The following is a 17,195-nucleotide window of genomic DNA, read 5'->3' as shown; positions in this document are numbered from 1 at the left end:
CGGCGCTTTTTATCACCATGTACGCCGGCAGATTGTGTAATATATTTTCTTCTGCGCTCCTTTTAGTGCAGTATTTCTTAGCTCATTTTATTTACAGAATTCACACAATGAATATGACCTTTGGCCTCCATCTACAACCTTTTTTTAACCTTCGCCGTCTGGTTTTAAGCAGCATATCCTGATGGACTTTCCTCCAACATGTTCACATTCTGCATGCACGGAGACTCCCGTCACTTCCTGTTTTGACTCCCGTCACTTCCTGTCTGGCTCCCTTCCATCTTCACCTGTGCGGTTTTCAACCCGGACTCGGTGGCTCCGCCTCTCTCGTGAAGGAGCGGCCGGTCGTAACAGTTTGTCTCTGCTGCGTGAACTCGTGTTCTCCAACACCGGAGATGAGCCGTGCATGTCGGAGCCTTCGGGGCACGAGGAACGTCTGCTTTAGAACCGATGATGTCATGCTGAGGAGGCGGCGTCGGTACACGTGTGCAGGGAGATACGGGCGTGCAGATACACGAAGATCAAGTCGATAACTGAGCGCTTATTATCTCGTGCATGTGCGACTTTTATGGACGTAATAAGTAACCCAGAGACACGTTCTCCCCTGCAGAGCATTACAAGCAGCATGTTCTCTCTTCACATGTCCCAGAGGTTCCCTGGAAACAACCATGCTATTTATCATTTCTATAGGGAAATAAAGTCCTTTCAGTTAACTCACCCGTGACTAATCTTCGTCTGCTGGAGCTGCAAACATGTGACATTTATGACATGTTTATATCATGAAGAGATGTTTACGCCGACCAAAATAAACCCAATTATATGATTTTAGTAAAGTTACTCAGCGACCCCTCTGGTATTGAAATAGTAAACCAAGTGATGGCAGTAACCTTGTGCTCCGTCCTCCAGGTGTGGCTGGACCTGCTGAAGCCGACGCTGAAACAGATCCGACGTGAGTAAGACGAGTGAATGATCACATGACACATGGGGGTGAAGAGAGCCTCTTAACCGCCTCCTTCTCGCTCCTTCAGGGCCTAAGAACACCATCCTTCGCTTCGTGGTGAAGTTCTTCCCTCCGGACCACACGCAGCTGCTGGAGGAGCTGACTCGGTAGGTCTCCACACAGAAAACCTCCCGTTTAGTTTGCTAACTGCACATGCTAACTTTGGGTCCTTCGGGAGCAGCTTCACAGCTGTGTGGAGGCGGAGCAGAGAGCTGCAATGCGTTTGTTTTGTTCTTCTTTACCCAGCGTTCATAACGCATTCATATTCACATAACAGCGAGCTCTGTCCCTCTTTGGGGAACCAGAGGCTCATGAACTCATTGGTTGTTCCAGGCGACCGCTACGACCACTTTCAATCTCAAATATCTGTGTCTGCATCTTTTATTGTTTCTACAAAGACTGGATTATAGAGGGAACATGGTCCCCATATCGCGGAGACAACCGGCCCCCATCTCGTCCGCCTCTCAGTTTACCCATGATGCACTGGCTCTAAGCTCCCAGCTGGGTTCACTTGAGACCAGAGCCCACCAGGAAGTCAGCGTAGTGCCTCTTGAGAGTTCATAGAGTTGTATTCAAACCCCCGATAGCTCTTCAGTGTGTCGACAATCTGCAATCAGCAGCTTTCATGTTTCAAGTTAAATGTGAAACTCTTTGAATGCCGTATAGAATGCATATAATGTGTGTATGATTATTATATTACTTACTTATCAACCAGGACTGACACCTTAAAGGATTATTAATAAACAGGAAGTGGGCACGCGGCTTCCTTTTTGTTCTTCCTTTGGCGGTGAACACGAGAAGGTGTGTGTGTGTGTGTGTGTGTGTGTGTGTGTGTGTGTGTGTGTGTGTGTGTGTGTGTGTGTGTGTGTGTGTGTGTGTGTGTGTGTGTGTGTGTGTGTGTGTGTGTGTGTGTGATCATGTTTCAAGTAGCCGTATAATGAATAACAGAAAAGGCCATGAACTCCATCAGAGAGGTTTGAAGTCATATAAATAAGTAAATAATTGGAATGCTTTTAGAGTTGAGTTTATAAAAGGTGCATTAACCTCCCCTCCTTTCTGCTTCCTCTCCTTCTCTTCCTCTCTTCTCTCCCTCTCTCCTCTTCCTCTCTTCTCTCCTCTCCCTCTCTCCTCTTCCTCTCCCTCTCTTCTCATCCTCTCTCCTCTTCCTCTCCCTCTCTCCTCTCCCTCTCTTCTCTTCCTCTCTCTCCCTCTCCCTCTCCCTCTCTTCTCTTCCTCTCCCTCTCTCTCTCTCCTCTCCCTCTCTTCTCTCCCTCTCTCCTCTCCCTCTCTCCTCTTCCTCTCCCTCTCTCCTCTTCCTCTTCCTCTCCCTCTCTCCTCTCCCTCTCTTCTCTTCCTCTCTCTCCTCTTCCTCTCCCTCTCTCCTCTCCCTCTCTTCTCTTCCTCTCTCTCCTCTTCCTCTCTCCTCTTCCTCTTCCTCTCCCTCTCTTCTCTTCCTCTCTCTCCTCTTCCTCTCCCTCTCTCCTCTCCCTCTCTTCTCTTCCTCTCCCTCTCTCCTCTCCCTCTCTTCTCTTCCTCTCTCTCCTCTTCCTCTCTCCTCTTCCTCTCCCTCTCCCTCTCTTCTCTTCCTCTCCCTCTCTTCTCTTCCTCTCTCCTCTCCTCTCCTCTCCCTCTCTCCTCTCCCTCTCTCCTCTTCCTCTTCCTCTCTCCTCTCCTCTCCTCTCCCTCTCTCCTTTCCCTCTCTCCTCTTCCTCTCCCTCTCTCCTCTTCCTCTTCCTCTCCCTCTCTCCTCTTCCTCTCTCCTCTTCCTCTCCCTCTCCCTCTCTTCTCTTCCTCTCCCTCTCTTCTCTTCCTCTCTCCTCTCCTCTCCTCTCCCTCTCTCCTCTCCCTCTCTCCTCTCCTCTCCTCTCCTCTCCCTCTCTCCTTTCCCTCTCTCCTCTTCCTCTCCCTCTCTCCTCTTCCTCTTCCTCTTCCTCTTCCTCTCCCTCTCTCCTCTTCCTCTCCCTCTCTCCTCTTCCTCTCCCTCTCTTCCTCTCCCTCTCTCCTCTCCCCCTCTTCTGCTCTCTTGTCCTCCGTCTCCAGGTATCTGTTCGCCCTGCAGATAAAACGTGACCTGGCCTGCGGTCGCCTCATCTGCAACGACACCAGCGCCGCTCTCATGGTGTCCCACATCATTCAGTGTGAGTGCAACGCCCATTGAAACGCATGCCGGCCACGCCGTCAATGTGAATTGCTGCTAATTGAGGCCACGCGGCACCGTTAATGTCTGGAGAACAGCGTCGTCGTGGGCCGCGGTGAAAGAGACTGTAAATCACATGGCAGATCTTCCCTTTGGGGGTCTTCGGCAGCGAATGTGAAGGATGTCGAATGTCCGGGCTCAGTGCGGCCGCTCGGCACGCTGTCGCTCGGTTGCCGCGGTAACCGGCGGCGCTGCAGAGTAGAGTAGAATAGACACAAGTGTGCGTTTTCTTTTGTGTGTTTTTTCCTTTTGTTGAGATTGCTGCTGTCTTTCTTTTATCTCTTGGCAATTTCCTCTTCTCCTCAACACTCAAATATCAAACCTCTCCTCCTCTTCCCCTCCTCCTCTCCTCCTCCTCTTCCTCTCCTCCTCTTCCTCCTCCATCAGCCGAGATCGGAGATTTTGACGAGACTCAGAGCTGGCAGCATCTCCTCCACAATAAGTACCTGCCGGACCAGGACGCCATCAGAGACAAGATCACCGACTGCCACCGCAAGCATGTGTGAGTGATGCCGCACACTTTCACACACACACACACACTCTCACACTCACACACACACACACACACACACATTTACTGCACACGGGCATGAAACACTCAAAGTTTACTGTATAAAGTCTGTAAATACACGTCAGGAAATACTGCCAATAATTTAGCTCACAGCGATATCTTTAATTAATTAGTTTTGTCCAAAGTTAATGTTGAGACCTTCGGCTGAGAAGCCGGAATTAGCTTTAACATTTGTTGTGATTTGATTTACTTCTGAATGTAAGAACCCTTCCAGACATGTTTTTAAGTCACTGCTTTGATTATTCATTCGGGTCTGAACACGTAATATTTAAGAAGTTGCTTCAGCAGCACTCTGTAGTCTGACCTGGGATCAGTTTGTGGCTTCGGTTTTAAGGTGTCCTGAGAAACAGTTTGACACACACACACACACACACACACACACACACACACACACACACACACACAGATGTTTATCTGTTTATTCAAATGTGATCTCCCATTACACAATTACACCCCGCCCATAAGCTCTCTCCCCCTCCTGCAGAGATGTTTATCTCTTTATAACAACTGTTATCGCTCACACACACACACACACACACACACACACACACACACACACACACCCTCCCCCGCAGAGGTGACTGTCTGCAAACACACCACATTGCAGTCTCTCTGGCCCCCGAGGCCACACGCTCACCCACCGCGCCGCTCTCCTCATTTACATGCTAGCTGTTTGCAAACGTGCACTTTGACACGTGCACTTCCTTGATTCCTGGATGCGAGTTCCCCTGAAAACCAAACCCCCGCCGTGTTGGTGGTTCGTCACGCTGTGCGCCACACACCCCTTCCCTTCGCCTCCCTAAAGCCGAGGCAGGAAGGAAGTGGCTAATTCAGCAGCTCGTACAGGAAGCAGGAAGCAGGAAGCTATATTCAGATTTGTTTCCGCCCACACTGGATCTGACCGGCCGATCCTGTTTGTTGCTTTTACACTCGCAATAGAAACGGAGTGGGCCCCGTCTAACGCTTGGAGGGTCATCAGCGGAGAAGCGAACAGAACACAAAGAAACCCAATAAGATTGTTCTTTGTTCTGCGATTGATCGGCATGCTGATTGATTTGATTGATTGATTGATTGATTGATCCCTCTCCTCCACAGCGGGCAGACTCCGGCAGAGTCCGACTACCAGCTGCTGGAAATCGCCCGGCGGTTGGAGATGTACGGCGTCCGTCTGCACCCGGCCAAGGACCGAGAGGGCACCAAGCTCAGCCTGGCTGTGGCGCACATCGGCGTGCTGGTGTTTCAGGTATGCCGGGCGTTACCTTTTCATCAACCTCTTTCTGCGTCACTGGGAAGAATGTACGTCACGAACGCACGTTCTTAATCATCTTCTCATTACGTCTCCTTTGTTCAGGGGTACACAAAGATCAACGCCTTCAACTGGTCCAAGGTTCGCAAGCTCAGCTTCAAACGGAAAAGGTTCCTGATCAAGCTGCGAGCCGACCCCGCAGTGAGTCCACACCCCTCTTGTTCCGCCCGTCGGGCATCTTTTCTTCCCTCCATCCGTCCTCACGCCCGCCTCCTGCGTCTTCCAGCAGAGTGCCCACCACGACACGCTGGAGTTCGCCATGGCCAGCAGGGATTGCTGTAAGGTCTTCTGGAAGATCTGCGTCGAGTACCACGCCTTCTTCAGGCTCTTCGAGGAGCCCAAGCCCAAACCCAAACCCATCCTCTTCACCAGAGGGTCCTCATTCCGGTTCAGGTATGAAGAGGACCAGAACGAGACCGGGTCGTAAAGCTACTCCGCGTGTTGACTTTGTTTTCACCCCCTGCAGCGGTCGAACCCAGAAGCAGATCATCGACTACGTGAAAGACTCGGAGCTCAAGAAGCTCCCATTTGAAAGGTGAAGCAACACCTGTCGTGTGTCTGTTTCCTGGATGAGTTGCATGTGCTTTGACCTCATCTGCCCACTCTTCTCTTCTCAGGAAGCACAGTAAGATCCTGTCCCACAGCGGCATGCCGCCTCAGTCTTCGTCCTTCAGATCACAAGTGCCAAAAGAGGTGACGCACGCTTGACAACCGGCAGACAGCGACCTGTATTCTCCCGTTGTCTTTTGTTTTTACCAGTTAATATATATTTAAATGTCCTCGCTGTACACATTTACAGACCCGTTGAGTCTTTTTATTGCTTCTCTCCATCTCTTAAATCCCAAGTTGCTCTGCGGCCAACAGCACAAAGCAGCTTCGGGGAGTGAGCGCTCTCTCTGTTGGTCTTTATTCAGAGTCCGGGGTTTAAAGCTCTCTGTTGGTCTTTATTCAGAGTCTGGGGTTTAAAGCTCTCTGTTGGTCTTTATTCAGAGTCTGGGGTTTAAAGCTCTCTGTTGGTCTTTATTCAGAGTCTGGGGTTTAAAGCTCTCTGTTGGTCTTTATTCAGAGTCTGGGGTTTAAAGCTCTCTGTTGGTCTTTATTCAGAGTCTGGGGTTTAAAGCTCTCTGTTGGTCTTTATTCAGAGTCTGGGGTTTAAAGCTCTCTGTTGGTCTTTATTCAGAGTCTGGGGTTTAAAGCTCTCTGTTGATCTTTATTCAGAGTCTGGGGTTTAAAGCTCTCTGTTGATCTTTATTCAGAGTCTGGGGTTTAAAGCTCTCTGTTGGTCTTCATTCAGAGTCTGGGGTTTAAAGCTCTCTGTTGGTCTTCATTCAGAGTCCGGGGTTTAAAGCTCTCTGTTGGTCTTTATTCAGAGTCCGGGGTTTAAAGCTCTCTGTTGGTCTTTATTCAGAGTCTGGGGTTTAAAGCTCTCTGTTGGTCTTTATTCAGAGTCTGGGGTTTAAAGCTCTCTGTTGGTCTTTATTCAGAGTCTGGGGTTTAAAGCTCTCTGTTGGTCTTCATTCAGAGTCTGGGGTTTAAAGCTCTCTGTTGGTCTTTATTCAGAGTCTGGGGTTTAAAGCTCTCTGTTGATCTTTATTCAGAGTCTGGGGTTTAAAGCTCTCTGTTGATCTTTATTCAGAGTCTGGGGTTTAAAGCTCTCTGTTGGTCTTCATTCAGAGTCTGGGGTTTAAAGCTCTCTGTTGGTCTTCATTCAGAGTCCGGGGTTTAAAGCTCTCTGTTGGTCTTTATTCAGAGTCCGGGGTTTAAAGCTCTCTGTTGGTCTTTATTCAGAGTCTGGGGTTTAAAGCTCTCTGTTGGTCTTCATTCAGAGTCCGGGGTTTAAAGCTCTCTGTTGGTCTTTATTCAGAGTCCGGGGTTTAAAGCTCTCTCTTGGTCTTCCTCGCAGAGCGCCATGTCTGTGCAGCCAGCAGACCAGCCGGACTCGACCAGGCTGGGCCATCGAGCTGAATCCAACGGCTCAGAGGAGCCGCCGGCATCCACGTCGACCGCCAACGGCTTCCACGATGCGGCGCCCGGCTCGGACCCGATTCCGTCCCGACAGAACCACCACCGCACCGGATCGGCGCCGGACCCGCACTTCCTCAACCCAGGTCCATCCTGCAGGGCAAACAAAGGCAGCAGCTCTTCTATCCCTTACATAGACTGCAGCGACATAGACAGTGAATGCGATGTGACAAAGAGCCACCGGGCCCCCAGGGGCCCCCGGGGCCACGGCAGTGCGAACGACAGCAGTGCGGAGGAGCCTTCTGTTTATAGTAATGAGCAAGGGGGACAGGCTGGGAGTCTGTTTGGGGCCGTGAATGGGTTCTACCACACCAATCACCAGGGGCTGATGCAGCAGCATCACCAGCAGGCTATGATTGTGCTGCAGCAGCAAGGCATGCTGGGTAACAGAAACGCTGTCGATCGGTCTCCGCTGTCCAACAAGTCAAACGTGAGCCACGAGCTAACAAATGACGAGGTCTTGCCCAACGGCGGCTCGTTTCAGGGCCGCCTCCCGCTCCACAGCACGCTCCTGGACGAGATCTTCCAGGGTCGGGAGAAGCGCGGCGCCGCGTCGGCGCGGCCGCTCGGAACCGGGACCCGTAGTCAGTGCGCCAGCCCGGTGATCGGCGGCTTCCACCCCCGCACCAACTCGCTCAGTCACGAGGTGACAAACGGTCCGCCGCGCTCGGGCCGCTGGGATGACGGCGGGTATCGTTTCAGTAGACGTCCGGGGGTCGTCCCGATGGACACGCCCCCTGTCCCGCCGCCACCCGTCCCACTGAACCACTACGGCAGCTACTCGCCGATCGCCTCCAACCGCACGCCGCCGCATTTCGCCAAACCGTACCACAACAACAACATGCGCAACCGCTCGGACACGGATCCGTTCATTCTCAGCCAGCTGACGTCCACCCCCGTCCGGCAGCGCGACCCCCGCCGCCCCGGGTCGCGTGGCCCGGCCCCGTGCTCCGCGCCAACGGAGCGGCGGGCGGCGGTAACCAACGGCAACCTCGTGGTTCCGGGTCAGGCGCGGTCCAACGCGGTGCACCGGTTGTTCGGTCGCCAGGGAAAGCCCGGTAGCGACAACCGCACCAATCTGAACCAGCCGGTCCAAATGATCGACGGGTCGACCAGCAGCGGCAGCGACACCAGCGACACCGAGTCCGACACCGGGAGCAGCGCGTACGGCCAGCCGCTGACGTACGGCAACGCCGCCGCCGTCAGCTCCACGAATTCGGTGAACTCGAACGGCGTGAACTCGACGCCGCTGCCGCGCAGCAAGTTCTCCTTCGGGAGCCTCCAGCTGGAGGAGGAGGGGGAGGGGGAGGGGCGGTACCGCTTTAACGAGGAAGACGTGGGAGGGCGGGTCTTCAGCTGTTGAAGAGTAACATAACAAATGTAACCCTGTTGAGTTATGATCAGTAGACGTAGCTTTACACCTTAAATACACATTTTGTGTAAAGGTTCTAACATATTTCTGGAAGTTGACGTATTTTGTGGGTTTTTAACTGAATAGAAACACTTTTAGATGAATCAATAACGCGTTGTTTCTAAACCCCTCAATCCTCCTTTTTCTATTGACTTTTGTATGCAAACACACAGCTAACATTGAGAAGAATCCGTCTCCTGGACAATGTGCCATAACGTAGAAACTAGATGTGTAGAATCATAGTTTTTATGGGGAAGTTATTTCTGTTGGTCTTCATAAATCCTTTTAATACCTTTTTGTAAATCCACGCGTTGTCGAGATATTAGTGAGAGACGGTGGATTTGAAGGTGGCGTTCTGAAGGAGCTGCTGCCTTTCTGAACGTTCATCACGTTTAGGAGGACGTTCTCTAACTCTGATCATTCACTGTCGTCTCGTGCAATAGGAGAGTCGTCTGGTTAAAGATGCTCTGCAGTGTGCTGTACAGTGTAGTTGGATGTTGTAGGTAGACGATGGAGCGTAACACTCATTGGGGGTTTGGCCCCGGCTGATTTCTTCATCTCTTATTGTGCGTTTCTGTCCGTCTGCACTGACTCTGTAGAGACCGTCGGGTCGTAATTCTCTTTTTGCATCCGTCCTCTAGCGGAGGAACGAGGATTTGAATAGATTTTCACCTCAATTAGGGAGAGAGCGGAGACGCTGACGTTTATGTTTGTATTTTTGATAAGAACTGAAGCTGGTTGGTCGCAGGCTTTGTTTGTCAGTCTTTCTATCTTTTCTTTTCTTTTCTTCCCACACAATGAGCAACAATCGAACCCGCCACTCGTCGTCCTGAAGCCCGAGGCCGCTCGTCCCGTCACCTGCTGGCTGCTCCCTGCAACTGCATGCTTTTTATTTGTTCTTTCTGTACGCGGCTGGCACATTTATACTGGAAACTAACGCGCATGCATTTTGGAACTAAAAGACACAAATTTAAACCAGAATCGATATCAGAGAGCTCCGTTTCAGGGTTTCCATCTCCGAAGCATCTCGTCAACAAGCCGTTCTGCGACTTCTTCCTCAAACAAATGTTCATGCTTCTTTCTTTGTAAATGCTTCGTTTGTTTCTTTCAAAGCATGCGAGTGAACTGTTTCCTTTCCTGGACTCTGCATGTTAACAGGCGAGCGATGTCTTCAGTCACGGAGCTCCAAATGGTTTCAATCACTTGAGGAGGATATTATTATTATTATTATTATTATTATTATTTGTATTTGTCACAACTCCGTCACGATTAATGAACTGCACTTTGTCCTTTTCAAATATTTAGAAACCATTTGTGTGTTTTCTCCCCTCGCTGTGCACAAGGACTCAACTCCAGGTTTCTTTTCTTTAGTGAGAGTGAGAAGGTCGACAGTCAAGTCAAGTTAAAGTCGATGCAGACGGAAGATTTCTTTTCTTTCGTAAAGTTAAAGTCCGAGTATTGTCAGAAGATGGACACACACACACACACACACACACACACACACACACACTGGAGTTGAGATGTCCTCACGGTCACTTGCGGTCTCTCCCACTAAAGCCTGTTGTAACTTTAATGTTCTTACAGTAACGGACTGATGGATTGTGATTGTGTGCTATTGTAATGATTGATTTTCTAGACTGACTCTGTACTCGATGTGAGCGGCTCGGAGCTCGACACGGTCCAGGTTTTGTTCCCCAAAGCGTGGACCGTGTCCCCGGTTCCAGCCGAGGAGCCTTTCCTTCCTCCTCTTCTTTCCCACCTTGTAACACACCTGTCCTCGTTGTTTTCATGACGCACTGCATTTTATTTCTTGTGACTTCTTTTGAGGTTCTTTTATTTCCTTCATCTCTCTTTTTAACACTGTAACTGTGCACTAGTATCAATAAAGAACCACCTTGTCTGGTCCAAGAAAAGGGACTCCGGGATCTTTCTGTAGAGTGAACCGACGCCCCCCCTCACCCCCAAAACCCAGAACCTGCTTGAGTCCAGACCCCCCCCCCCTCCCTGTGTCTTGTGCTGTGGTAGTTAGCCTGTAGCATAGAGGTTGTTCGCTGTGTTTGGGGTCGTGCACGTGCACGTGCACAGGTGACCCGTTTCTGTCTGTGCTTCATGTTGTCTAGCTCGTTGTTTCTCGTGTGTGTGTGTGTGTGTGTGTGTGTGTGTGTGTGTGGTGTAGTTTAATTGTTCTGCATGGTGGCACGTTCCTTCATAGCGCCCGTCAAAGATCTGCACTCGGTGGTTGCCATGGTTTTACCCATGATCCTCTGCGGTGTGTAACCGTGGACTCTTTGGAAGCGTTGCACCCGGGCAAGTATACGATCTCACCTCGTAGACGCTCTGTAGTGACGAGTAGCTGTCAATCACATGTCTGGAGATCACCTCTGGGTGCATTGTGAGGGAAATGGAACATTTTAAATGCTATTTAAAGCTCGATCCACAGGAAATTGATCTGACAATTGGACATTTCTACCCTCACAATGCACCGCTGTGTTGAATCCACAGCTCCATTTACACGTTTCCTTCCTTTGATCCTTTGTTTTTGTCAGCAGAGGAATAGAGTAGAAGTAGCCTCCTTCAGAGTGATCGTAGCCGTTCTGTCGCGTGGCGAGCGCGGCGGCCTTGAACTCCATCACCGTGCACGTTGCTTCAGAGAAGTGGATGTCTGCTGTGGAGAGGATGAGAATGGAATGGCTTCCATGTTGAATCTCCTCCCTTGTCTCACTCTTCTGTCCTCTTCCAGAAAGCCCCGGTTCGGAGGACTCTCCGGCTGGAAGTCCCCGCGTGGTCATCAACGGCGCCGGCGACCCGGGTCCGAGTCCCGAGGGTCGGCATCTACCGCCTCTCACCAGCCCGCTGCTCACCGACGCCGGATGCGTCCGCAACGATGACGAAGAAGAGGCGAGGAGGAAGGTGGGCGTGAAGACGGGGAGAGAGATATAGATATTATATTAAAAAGAAACGTCTGAGAATTAAAACGTGGGTGAATGTTTCTGTTTGTTCCCAGAAGTTTCCCACAGACAAGGCGTACTTCATCGCCAAGGAGCTGCTGACCACAGAGCGGACCTACCTCAACGACCTGCAGGTCATCACACAGGTGAGAGAGGGGGATCTATAGCCGGACTGGCAACCCAGAGAGAGAGAGCCACGTCGGGCTCTTTAAGGCCTCAGAGGAGGCCTGAGCTGGAACCAGGACGTTGTTAGTCACGTGATGCTAACAGTGACTCACGTTTACCACCGCTTCCCCCACTGGGCGTGTTTCACTTCCATGGTGTTTTCTAAATGACGTTCTCTCCACAAGAAAGCACCGCGTGTGTTTATAAAGCTCTTCTTCCTCCTCCTCCTCCTCCTCCTCCTGGTGTGTTTGTTCTTGAAGATGTAGACCATTAGCTCCGGGCTCTTGAGCACCAGTAAAACCAGCAGTGAATCCTGCTGTTTGTGTTTTACTGTCTCTACTAATGAATGAGGGAGCATTATCAGCACAGATTCCAGCACCTGCAGCATTTATATATTGACACTGACCTGGAAATAAAATAAAAATAATCATATTTCCCCTCCCGTCTGTTTCTCTTCCAGTCGTTTCTTTGATGTGGAGGAACTGGCTGCGCTGGCTCTCTTCTTCTTTAAACCTCTAAAATGTTTTCTTTGGCTGCCACACCCTCGTGTGTGTGTGTGTGTGTGTGTGTGTGTGTGTGTGTGTGTGTGTGTGTGTGTGTGTGTGTGTGTGTGTGTGTGTGTGTGTGTGTGTGTGTGTGTGTGTGTGTGTGTGTGTGTGTGTGTGTGTGTGTGTGTGTGTGTGTGTGTGTGTGTGTGTGTGTGTGTTGTAATCACCATTAGTGTCTTCATGGATGTATTTGTTAGTGATTTCAATTACATTCACAAGTTTTATGAAGAAAAAAGGATCCAGTGCGTAAAAGCAACTACTATTATTTTCATTGTTGATTATTCTGACATTAAATTAATTGATTAATCGTTTGTTTTGCTTGGTGGAAAGAAAACGTGTTAAAATCCCTAAACCCTAAAATATGAAGTATTATTACGCAACATGAAATAAAAGCAGCAAATCGCGAGGCTGGAACCAACAAATCAATGTAATAATATTTAATATATTAATATCTGCACGGACCCTCAAACGTGAACCTTTGGCCCCGAAATGGAAAACACGGCTGTGACTCACGTCTTATTTTCCCCTGCATGTCTTCCAGGCCTTCCACGGCGCCGCGGGGAAGGACGAGGCCTTCCCGGACTCCGTGAAGAACCTGATCTCCGCCAGCTACGACCCGGTCCACAGGTTCCACCAGGACTTCCTCAAAGAGGTGGAGCAGCGGCTGGCTCAGTGGTCGGTATCCAGAACCCGTTGCCATGCGAGATCCTTTTATGCATATTTAAACCACATTCATGTCGGAGGAGTTGGACAAAATGAACAATGGGATTGTGGGACTTGAGTGCAGATTTTCCAGTGGCGTGTGCGACATCTGCTGGTGAATCCGTGTAACTGCGCGTGGGAGCCGCTCTTGACTTGTTTCCTCTTCCTCAGGGAGGGGCGCTCTAATGCCCACATTAAGGGAGACTATCAACGCATCGGGGACATCCTCCTGAAGAACATTCAGGGTCTGAGGGTAACGGCATCTCCCTCTGTTTCTGTTCATGTTTGGATGACTGGTAGTTTGTCTTATTCATTCTGGGTAATTTGCGTCCGCAGCAGCTGACGGTTCATCTCCAGAAGCATTCCGAGTGCCTGGTCGAGCTGGAACGGGTCTGCAGGTGGGCTCTCAAACCCCTCGGGAGGGAACGGGTCCGTGGCGTCGCTCCGACTGAGATCACGAACCTCCTTTTCCTCCTCAGGTCCAGTCGGAAGGCCGAGGCCGTGTGCCGAGACTTCGAGCAGCAGAGGGTTTGCTACCTGCCGCTCAACATCTTCCTCCTGCGTCCTCTCCACCGCCTGCTGCACTACAAGCTCATCCTGGAGAGGCTCTGCAAGCACTACCCGCCCACCCACGAGGACTTCAGGGACTGCAGAGGTACATTCCCTTTGATGCGTGTTATCTTCTGCATGTGTGAATCTACTTGTTCTTCTTCTTTCATAACCGTCTTTTCATCCACCCTTTTTCTTAGCGACCCTGGCGGACATCTCCGAGATGGTGCTGCAGCTGCAAGGCACCATGATGAAGATGGAGAACTTCCAGAAGCTTCTCGAGCTGAAGAAAGATCTGACCGGCATCGACAACCTGGCCATCCCCGGGAGGGTGAGACGCTTCACGTTCACCCTCCGATGCCCTCTCGCGTGTCTCCAGTGGACGTGACTGACTTTTAAACATGATGGTGTGTTTGTGTTCAGGAGTTCATCCGGCTCGGTTGCCTCAGCAAGCTCTCAGGGAAGGGCCTTCAGCAGAGGATGTTCTTCCTGGTAAGAAACGATCTAATATCATCAACTGCAAAAACACAAATCTATTTCATTTACCTCCAACTTTTCTTTCTTCCTCTCCAGTTCAGCGACTCGCTGGTGTACACCAGTCGAGGAATGACCCCGTCCAACCAGTTCAAAGTTCACGGCCAGCTGCCCTTGTACGGCATGACGGTACGCGACCTTCACCTCACCTCTGAGCTCCCTTAAACTACTCCATGCATCCACCATGTTTAGGATTACTGCCGCTAAGGAGTGTGTGTGTGTGTGTGTGTGTGTGTGTGTGCAGATCAGAGAAAGTGAGGAGGAGTGGGGGGTCCCTCACTCCTTCACCTTGTTTGGACCACGCCAGTCTGTGGTGGTGGCAGCCAGGTATACATAAACACACACTTTAATATATATTTATATATAAATAAATAAATAAAGAACCACTTTTACAAGCCGCTTGTCGGTCTGCGTCCAGCTGTGCGTCAGAGATGGAGCGCTGGGTGGAGGACATCAGGATGGCCATCGACCTGGCGGAGCAGAGCAGCAGCCCGGACGCCGACCTGCTGCCCACCGGCTTGTCTGACCACAGTGAGTCTGCCTTCTAGTGTGTGTGTGTGTGTGTGTGTGACTTCAATAATGAAACATTGATCTAGAATAGATATAATAACTCTGAGTTACACGTTGTTGTGAACTAAACGTGGCTTTAATCATATAATTAAAGGCCAAGTCTCCTTTGTGGAGATGATAAATTAATTTACAGATGGTTGATGTGTGTTTCACAACTCTCTCTTGACCTTTGACCTCCCGTCGTTCCCCAGAGCTGTCGGAGGACGGTGGAGCCGAGCTGGAGTCGGAGGAGGAGCTCTGTGGCTCGCGCTCGTCTCTGGAGCGCCAGGGTCACCGCGGCAACACCACCGTGCACGTCTGCTGGCACCGCAACACCAGCGTGTCCATGGTGGACTTCAGTGTCGCCGTGGAGGTACCGGCCCCGTGTTCCAGTCTCTTTTTAAATTGGTCCTGTGGGGGTCCGGTCCTGTGGGGGTCCGGTCCTGTGGGGGTCCGGTCCTGTGGGGGTCCGGTCCTGTGGGATCCGGTCCTGTGGGGGTCCGGTCCTGTGGGTCCGGTCCTGTGGGGGTCCGGTCCTGTGGGATCCGGTCCTGTGGGGGTCCGGTCCTGTGGGGGTCCGGTCCTGTGGGATCCGGTCCTGGGGGGGTCCGGTCCTGTGGGGGTCCGGTCCTGTGGGATCCGGTCCTGTGGGGGTCCGGTCCTGTGGGTCCGGTCCTGTGGGGGTCCGGTCCTGTGGGATCCGGTCCTGTGGGGGTCCGGTCCTGTGGGGGTCCGGTCCTGTGGGATCCGGTCCTGTGGGGGTCCGGTCCTGTGGGGGTCCGGTCCTGTGGGATCCGGTCCTGTGGGGGTCCGGTCCTGTGGGGGTCCGGTCCTGTGGGATCCGGTCCTGTGGGATCCGGTCCTGTGGGATCCGGTCCTGTGGGGTCCGGTCCAGCGTGTCGTCGGTCCTGGTCTTAAAGGACCATTGATTCGATGTCCCTTTGTCTTACTTTTCCTCTCGTGTGTGTTTTTGTCCTTTTTGTCTCTTCCACACCTCCACCTTTTATCTCCTATCTTTATCTCCTCCACCTTTTATCTCCTATCTTTATCTCCTCCACCTTTTATCTCCTATCTTTATCTCCTCCACCCTTTATCTCCTCCTCCATCTTTATCTCCTCCACCTTGTCTCCATCCTCCATTTGTCCGTTTCCACCTCCGTCCGTCCACGCCGACATTACTAGAGGCCAGTAGTCCGGCCAGTAGTCCGGCCAGTGAGTCCCGAGGCCCCTCAGCAGCCTTCAGGGGCCCGTGTGTCGTTTAGTGCCTCCTGCTGGAGTAGAGAGGTACTGCAATAGCCACGGCTGCTGGGAATGTATTTATTCATTCTCCAGATATTTACACTGCAAGACACGGTGAAGCTGATTCGTGGAGAGCACTACATTTCATTGGACACGTTGGTTCCAAGAGTCCGGCCCCAACTTCATGTTTTTATGGTAATATTTGATTTCCGCTCTCTCTTATCTTTTCCAGAACCAGCTGTCGGGCAACCTGCTGAGGAAGTTTAAGAACAGTAACGGCTGGCAGAAGCTCTGGGTGGTCTTCACCAACTTCAGCCTGTTCTTCTACAAGTCCCACCAGGTGAGACGAGTGTGCCCGGTGACAATAAGTCGTGTGACCTGTCGATGCGTTACGGTAAAGATGACTCGTGGCCCCTCCCCCCCCACAGGACGACTACCCTCTGGCCAGCCTCCCCCTGCTGGGCTACTCCGTCACCGTGCCGGCCGAGTCCGAGAACATCCACAAGGACTACGTCTTCAAGCTCCACTTCAAATCCCACGTCTACTACTTCCGCTCGGAGAGCGAGTACGCCTTCGAAAGGTCGTCGTCATGTCACACGTATCACAAGAAAGATGTTGTTTTTTATTTTTAAAAAGAAGGTTTATGCTTCGTGAATGAATGAGCCTTAATTTTAACATTAGCAGCACCAGACGTCTAATAAATGTCCGTCTCTTATCTATTTAACTTAGTCTGTTATTTGACTTCCAGGTGGATGGAGGTGATCCGCAGCGCCACCTGCTCGGCCAGCCGCCCCGCGCCGAGCACCAGGAAGGAGCTTTACTGAGGACCTCGGACTGCACACACACACTCACACACACACACACACACACACAGGGTCGCTTCTCATGCCTCTGGAGAGCTGCCCCCCCCCCTCACACACACCTTCCCCTCTTACTCCACCTTCTGCACTGCGAGTGTCTGCGTCCGGTCTTCCTTTTTTAAAATCTGGTTGTGTTCGTGCCATCGAGTGGAGATTTAATATTCACACAATAAATAAAAGAAGGATTCTATCTTCATGATGAACCTGACTGTCACGGGACTCTCCGGAGGTATTCGGGACACTGGAGCACGAGTTAGTGCACAGTGTTGTTTTATTGCATCGTATATATTTGTAAAACGTGTATTAATGAGACATAAACCCAGATTTTAAACTTCCAAATATAATTCGATGGATTCAACGTGACGCCAGTTTGGTCACAATTAGAAAACATCCATCTTTTTGCAAGGCGACTTTATTTTGTACAGTACTTTGATACACTGTGAAATGTTTTCTTGTTGTTGTTGTTGTTTTTCATGTTCCCAGTGGCTTTTGTTTAAAAAGGGACAAATGGCTTCCAAACTTGCCAACAGAGATTTCACTGGTTTGCCAAATCTTTTCTCTTCTTTCACTCTTCTTAAATAAAGATATGAACAGATTG

The 17,195-nt window shown here is 50.9% G+C and overlaps 1 protein-coding gene across 5 annotated transcripts in view; it reads left to right on the top strand.

Annotated features, from left to right (window-relative positions):
- Nucleotides 1–17,193, top strand: part of LOC117741340 (FERM, ARHGEF and pleckstrin domain-containing protein 1-like) — a 26,258-nt gene extending 9,065 nt beyond the window's left edge. For 3 of the 5 annotated variants that reach the window (XM_034548363.1, XM_034548353.1, XM_034548328.1), the window contains 25 exons: nt 904–946; nt 1,026–1,104; nt 3,038–3,135; nt 3,582–3,696; nt 4,861–5,008; nt 5,117–5,212; nt 5,298–5,464; nt 5,538–5,606; nt 5,689–5,764; nt 6,975–7,179; nt 11,245–11,414; nt 11,509–11,598; nt 12,707–12,840; nt 13,039–13,120; nt 13,204–13,265; nt 13,347–13,522; nt 13,617–13,747; nt 13,840–13,908; nt 13,990–14,079; nt 14,195–14,277; nt 14,369–14,481; nt 14,712–14,872; nt 15,970–16,077; nt 16,166–16,317; nt 16,486–17,193. In XM_034548363.1, coding sequence (XP_034404254.1) covers nt 904–946; nt 1,026–1,104; nt 3,038–3,135; nt 3,582–3,696; nt 4,861–5,008; nt 5,117–5,212; nt 5,298–5,464; nt 5,538–5,606; nt 5,689–5,764; nt 6,975–7,179; nt 11,245–11,414; nt 11,509–11,598; nt 12,707–12,840; nt 13,039–13,120; nt 13,204–13,265; nt 13,347–13,522; nt 13,617–13,747; nt 13,840–13,908; nt 13,990–14,079; nt 14,195–14,277; nt 14,369–14,481; nt 14,712–14,872; nt 15,970–16,077; nt 16,166–16,317; nt 16,486–16,561 — 2,793 coding nt within the window. In that variant the 3' untranslated portion in view covers nt 16,562–17,193. The remainder of the gene's footprint in view (nt 1–903; nt 947–1,025; nt 1,105–3,037; nt 3,136–3,581; nt 3,697–4,860; nt 5,009–5,116; nt 5,213–5,297; nt 5,465–5,537; nt 5,607–5,688; nt 5,765–6,974; nt 7,180–11,244; nt 11,415–11,508; nt 11,599–12,706; nt 12,841–13,038; nt 13,121–13,203; nt 13,266–13,346; nt 13,523–13,616; nt 13,748–13,839; nt 13,909–13,989; nt 14,080–14,194; nt 14,278–14,368; nt 14,482–14,711; nt 14,873–15,969; nt 16,078–16,165; nt 16,318–16,485) is intronic. The other 2 variants (XM_034548337.1, XM_034548345.1) reach the window with 2 other exon arrangements.
- Nucleotides 17,194–17,195: the final 2 nt, after the last annotated feature.

The sequence above is a fragment of the Cyclopterus lumpus genome, chromosome 2, assembly GCF_009769545.1.
Source record: "Cyclopterus lumpus isolate fCycLum1 chromosome 2, fCycLum1.pri, whole genome shotgun sequence".
NCBI lineage: Eukaryota > Metazoa > Chordata > Actinopteri > Perciformes > Cyclopteridae > Cyclopterus > Cyclopterus lumpus.
This window is presented reverse-complemented; position numbering and strand designations above follow the sequence as displayed.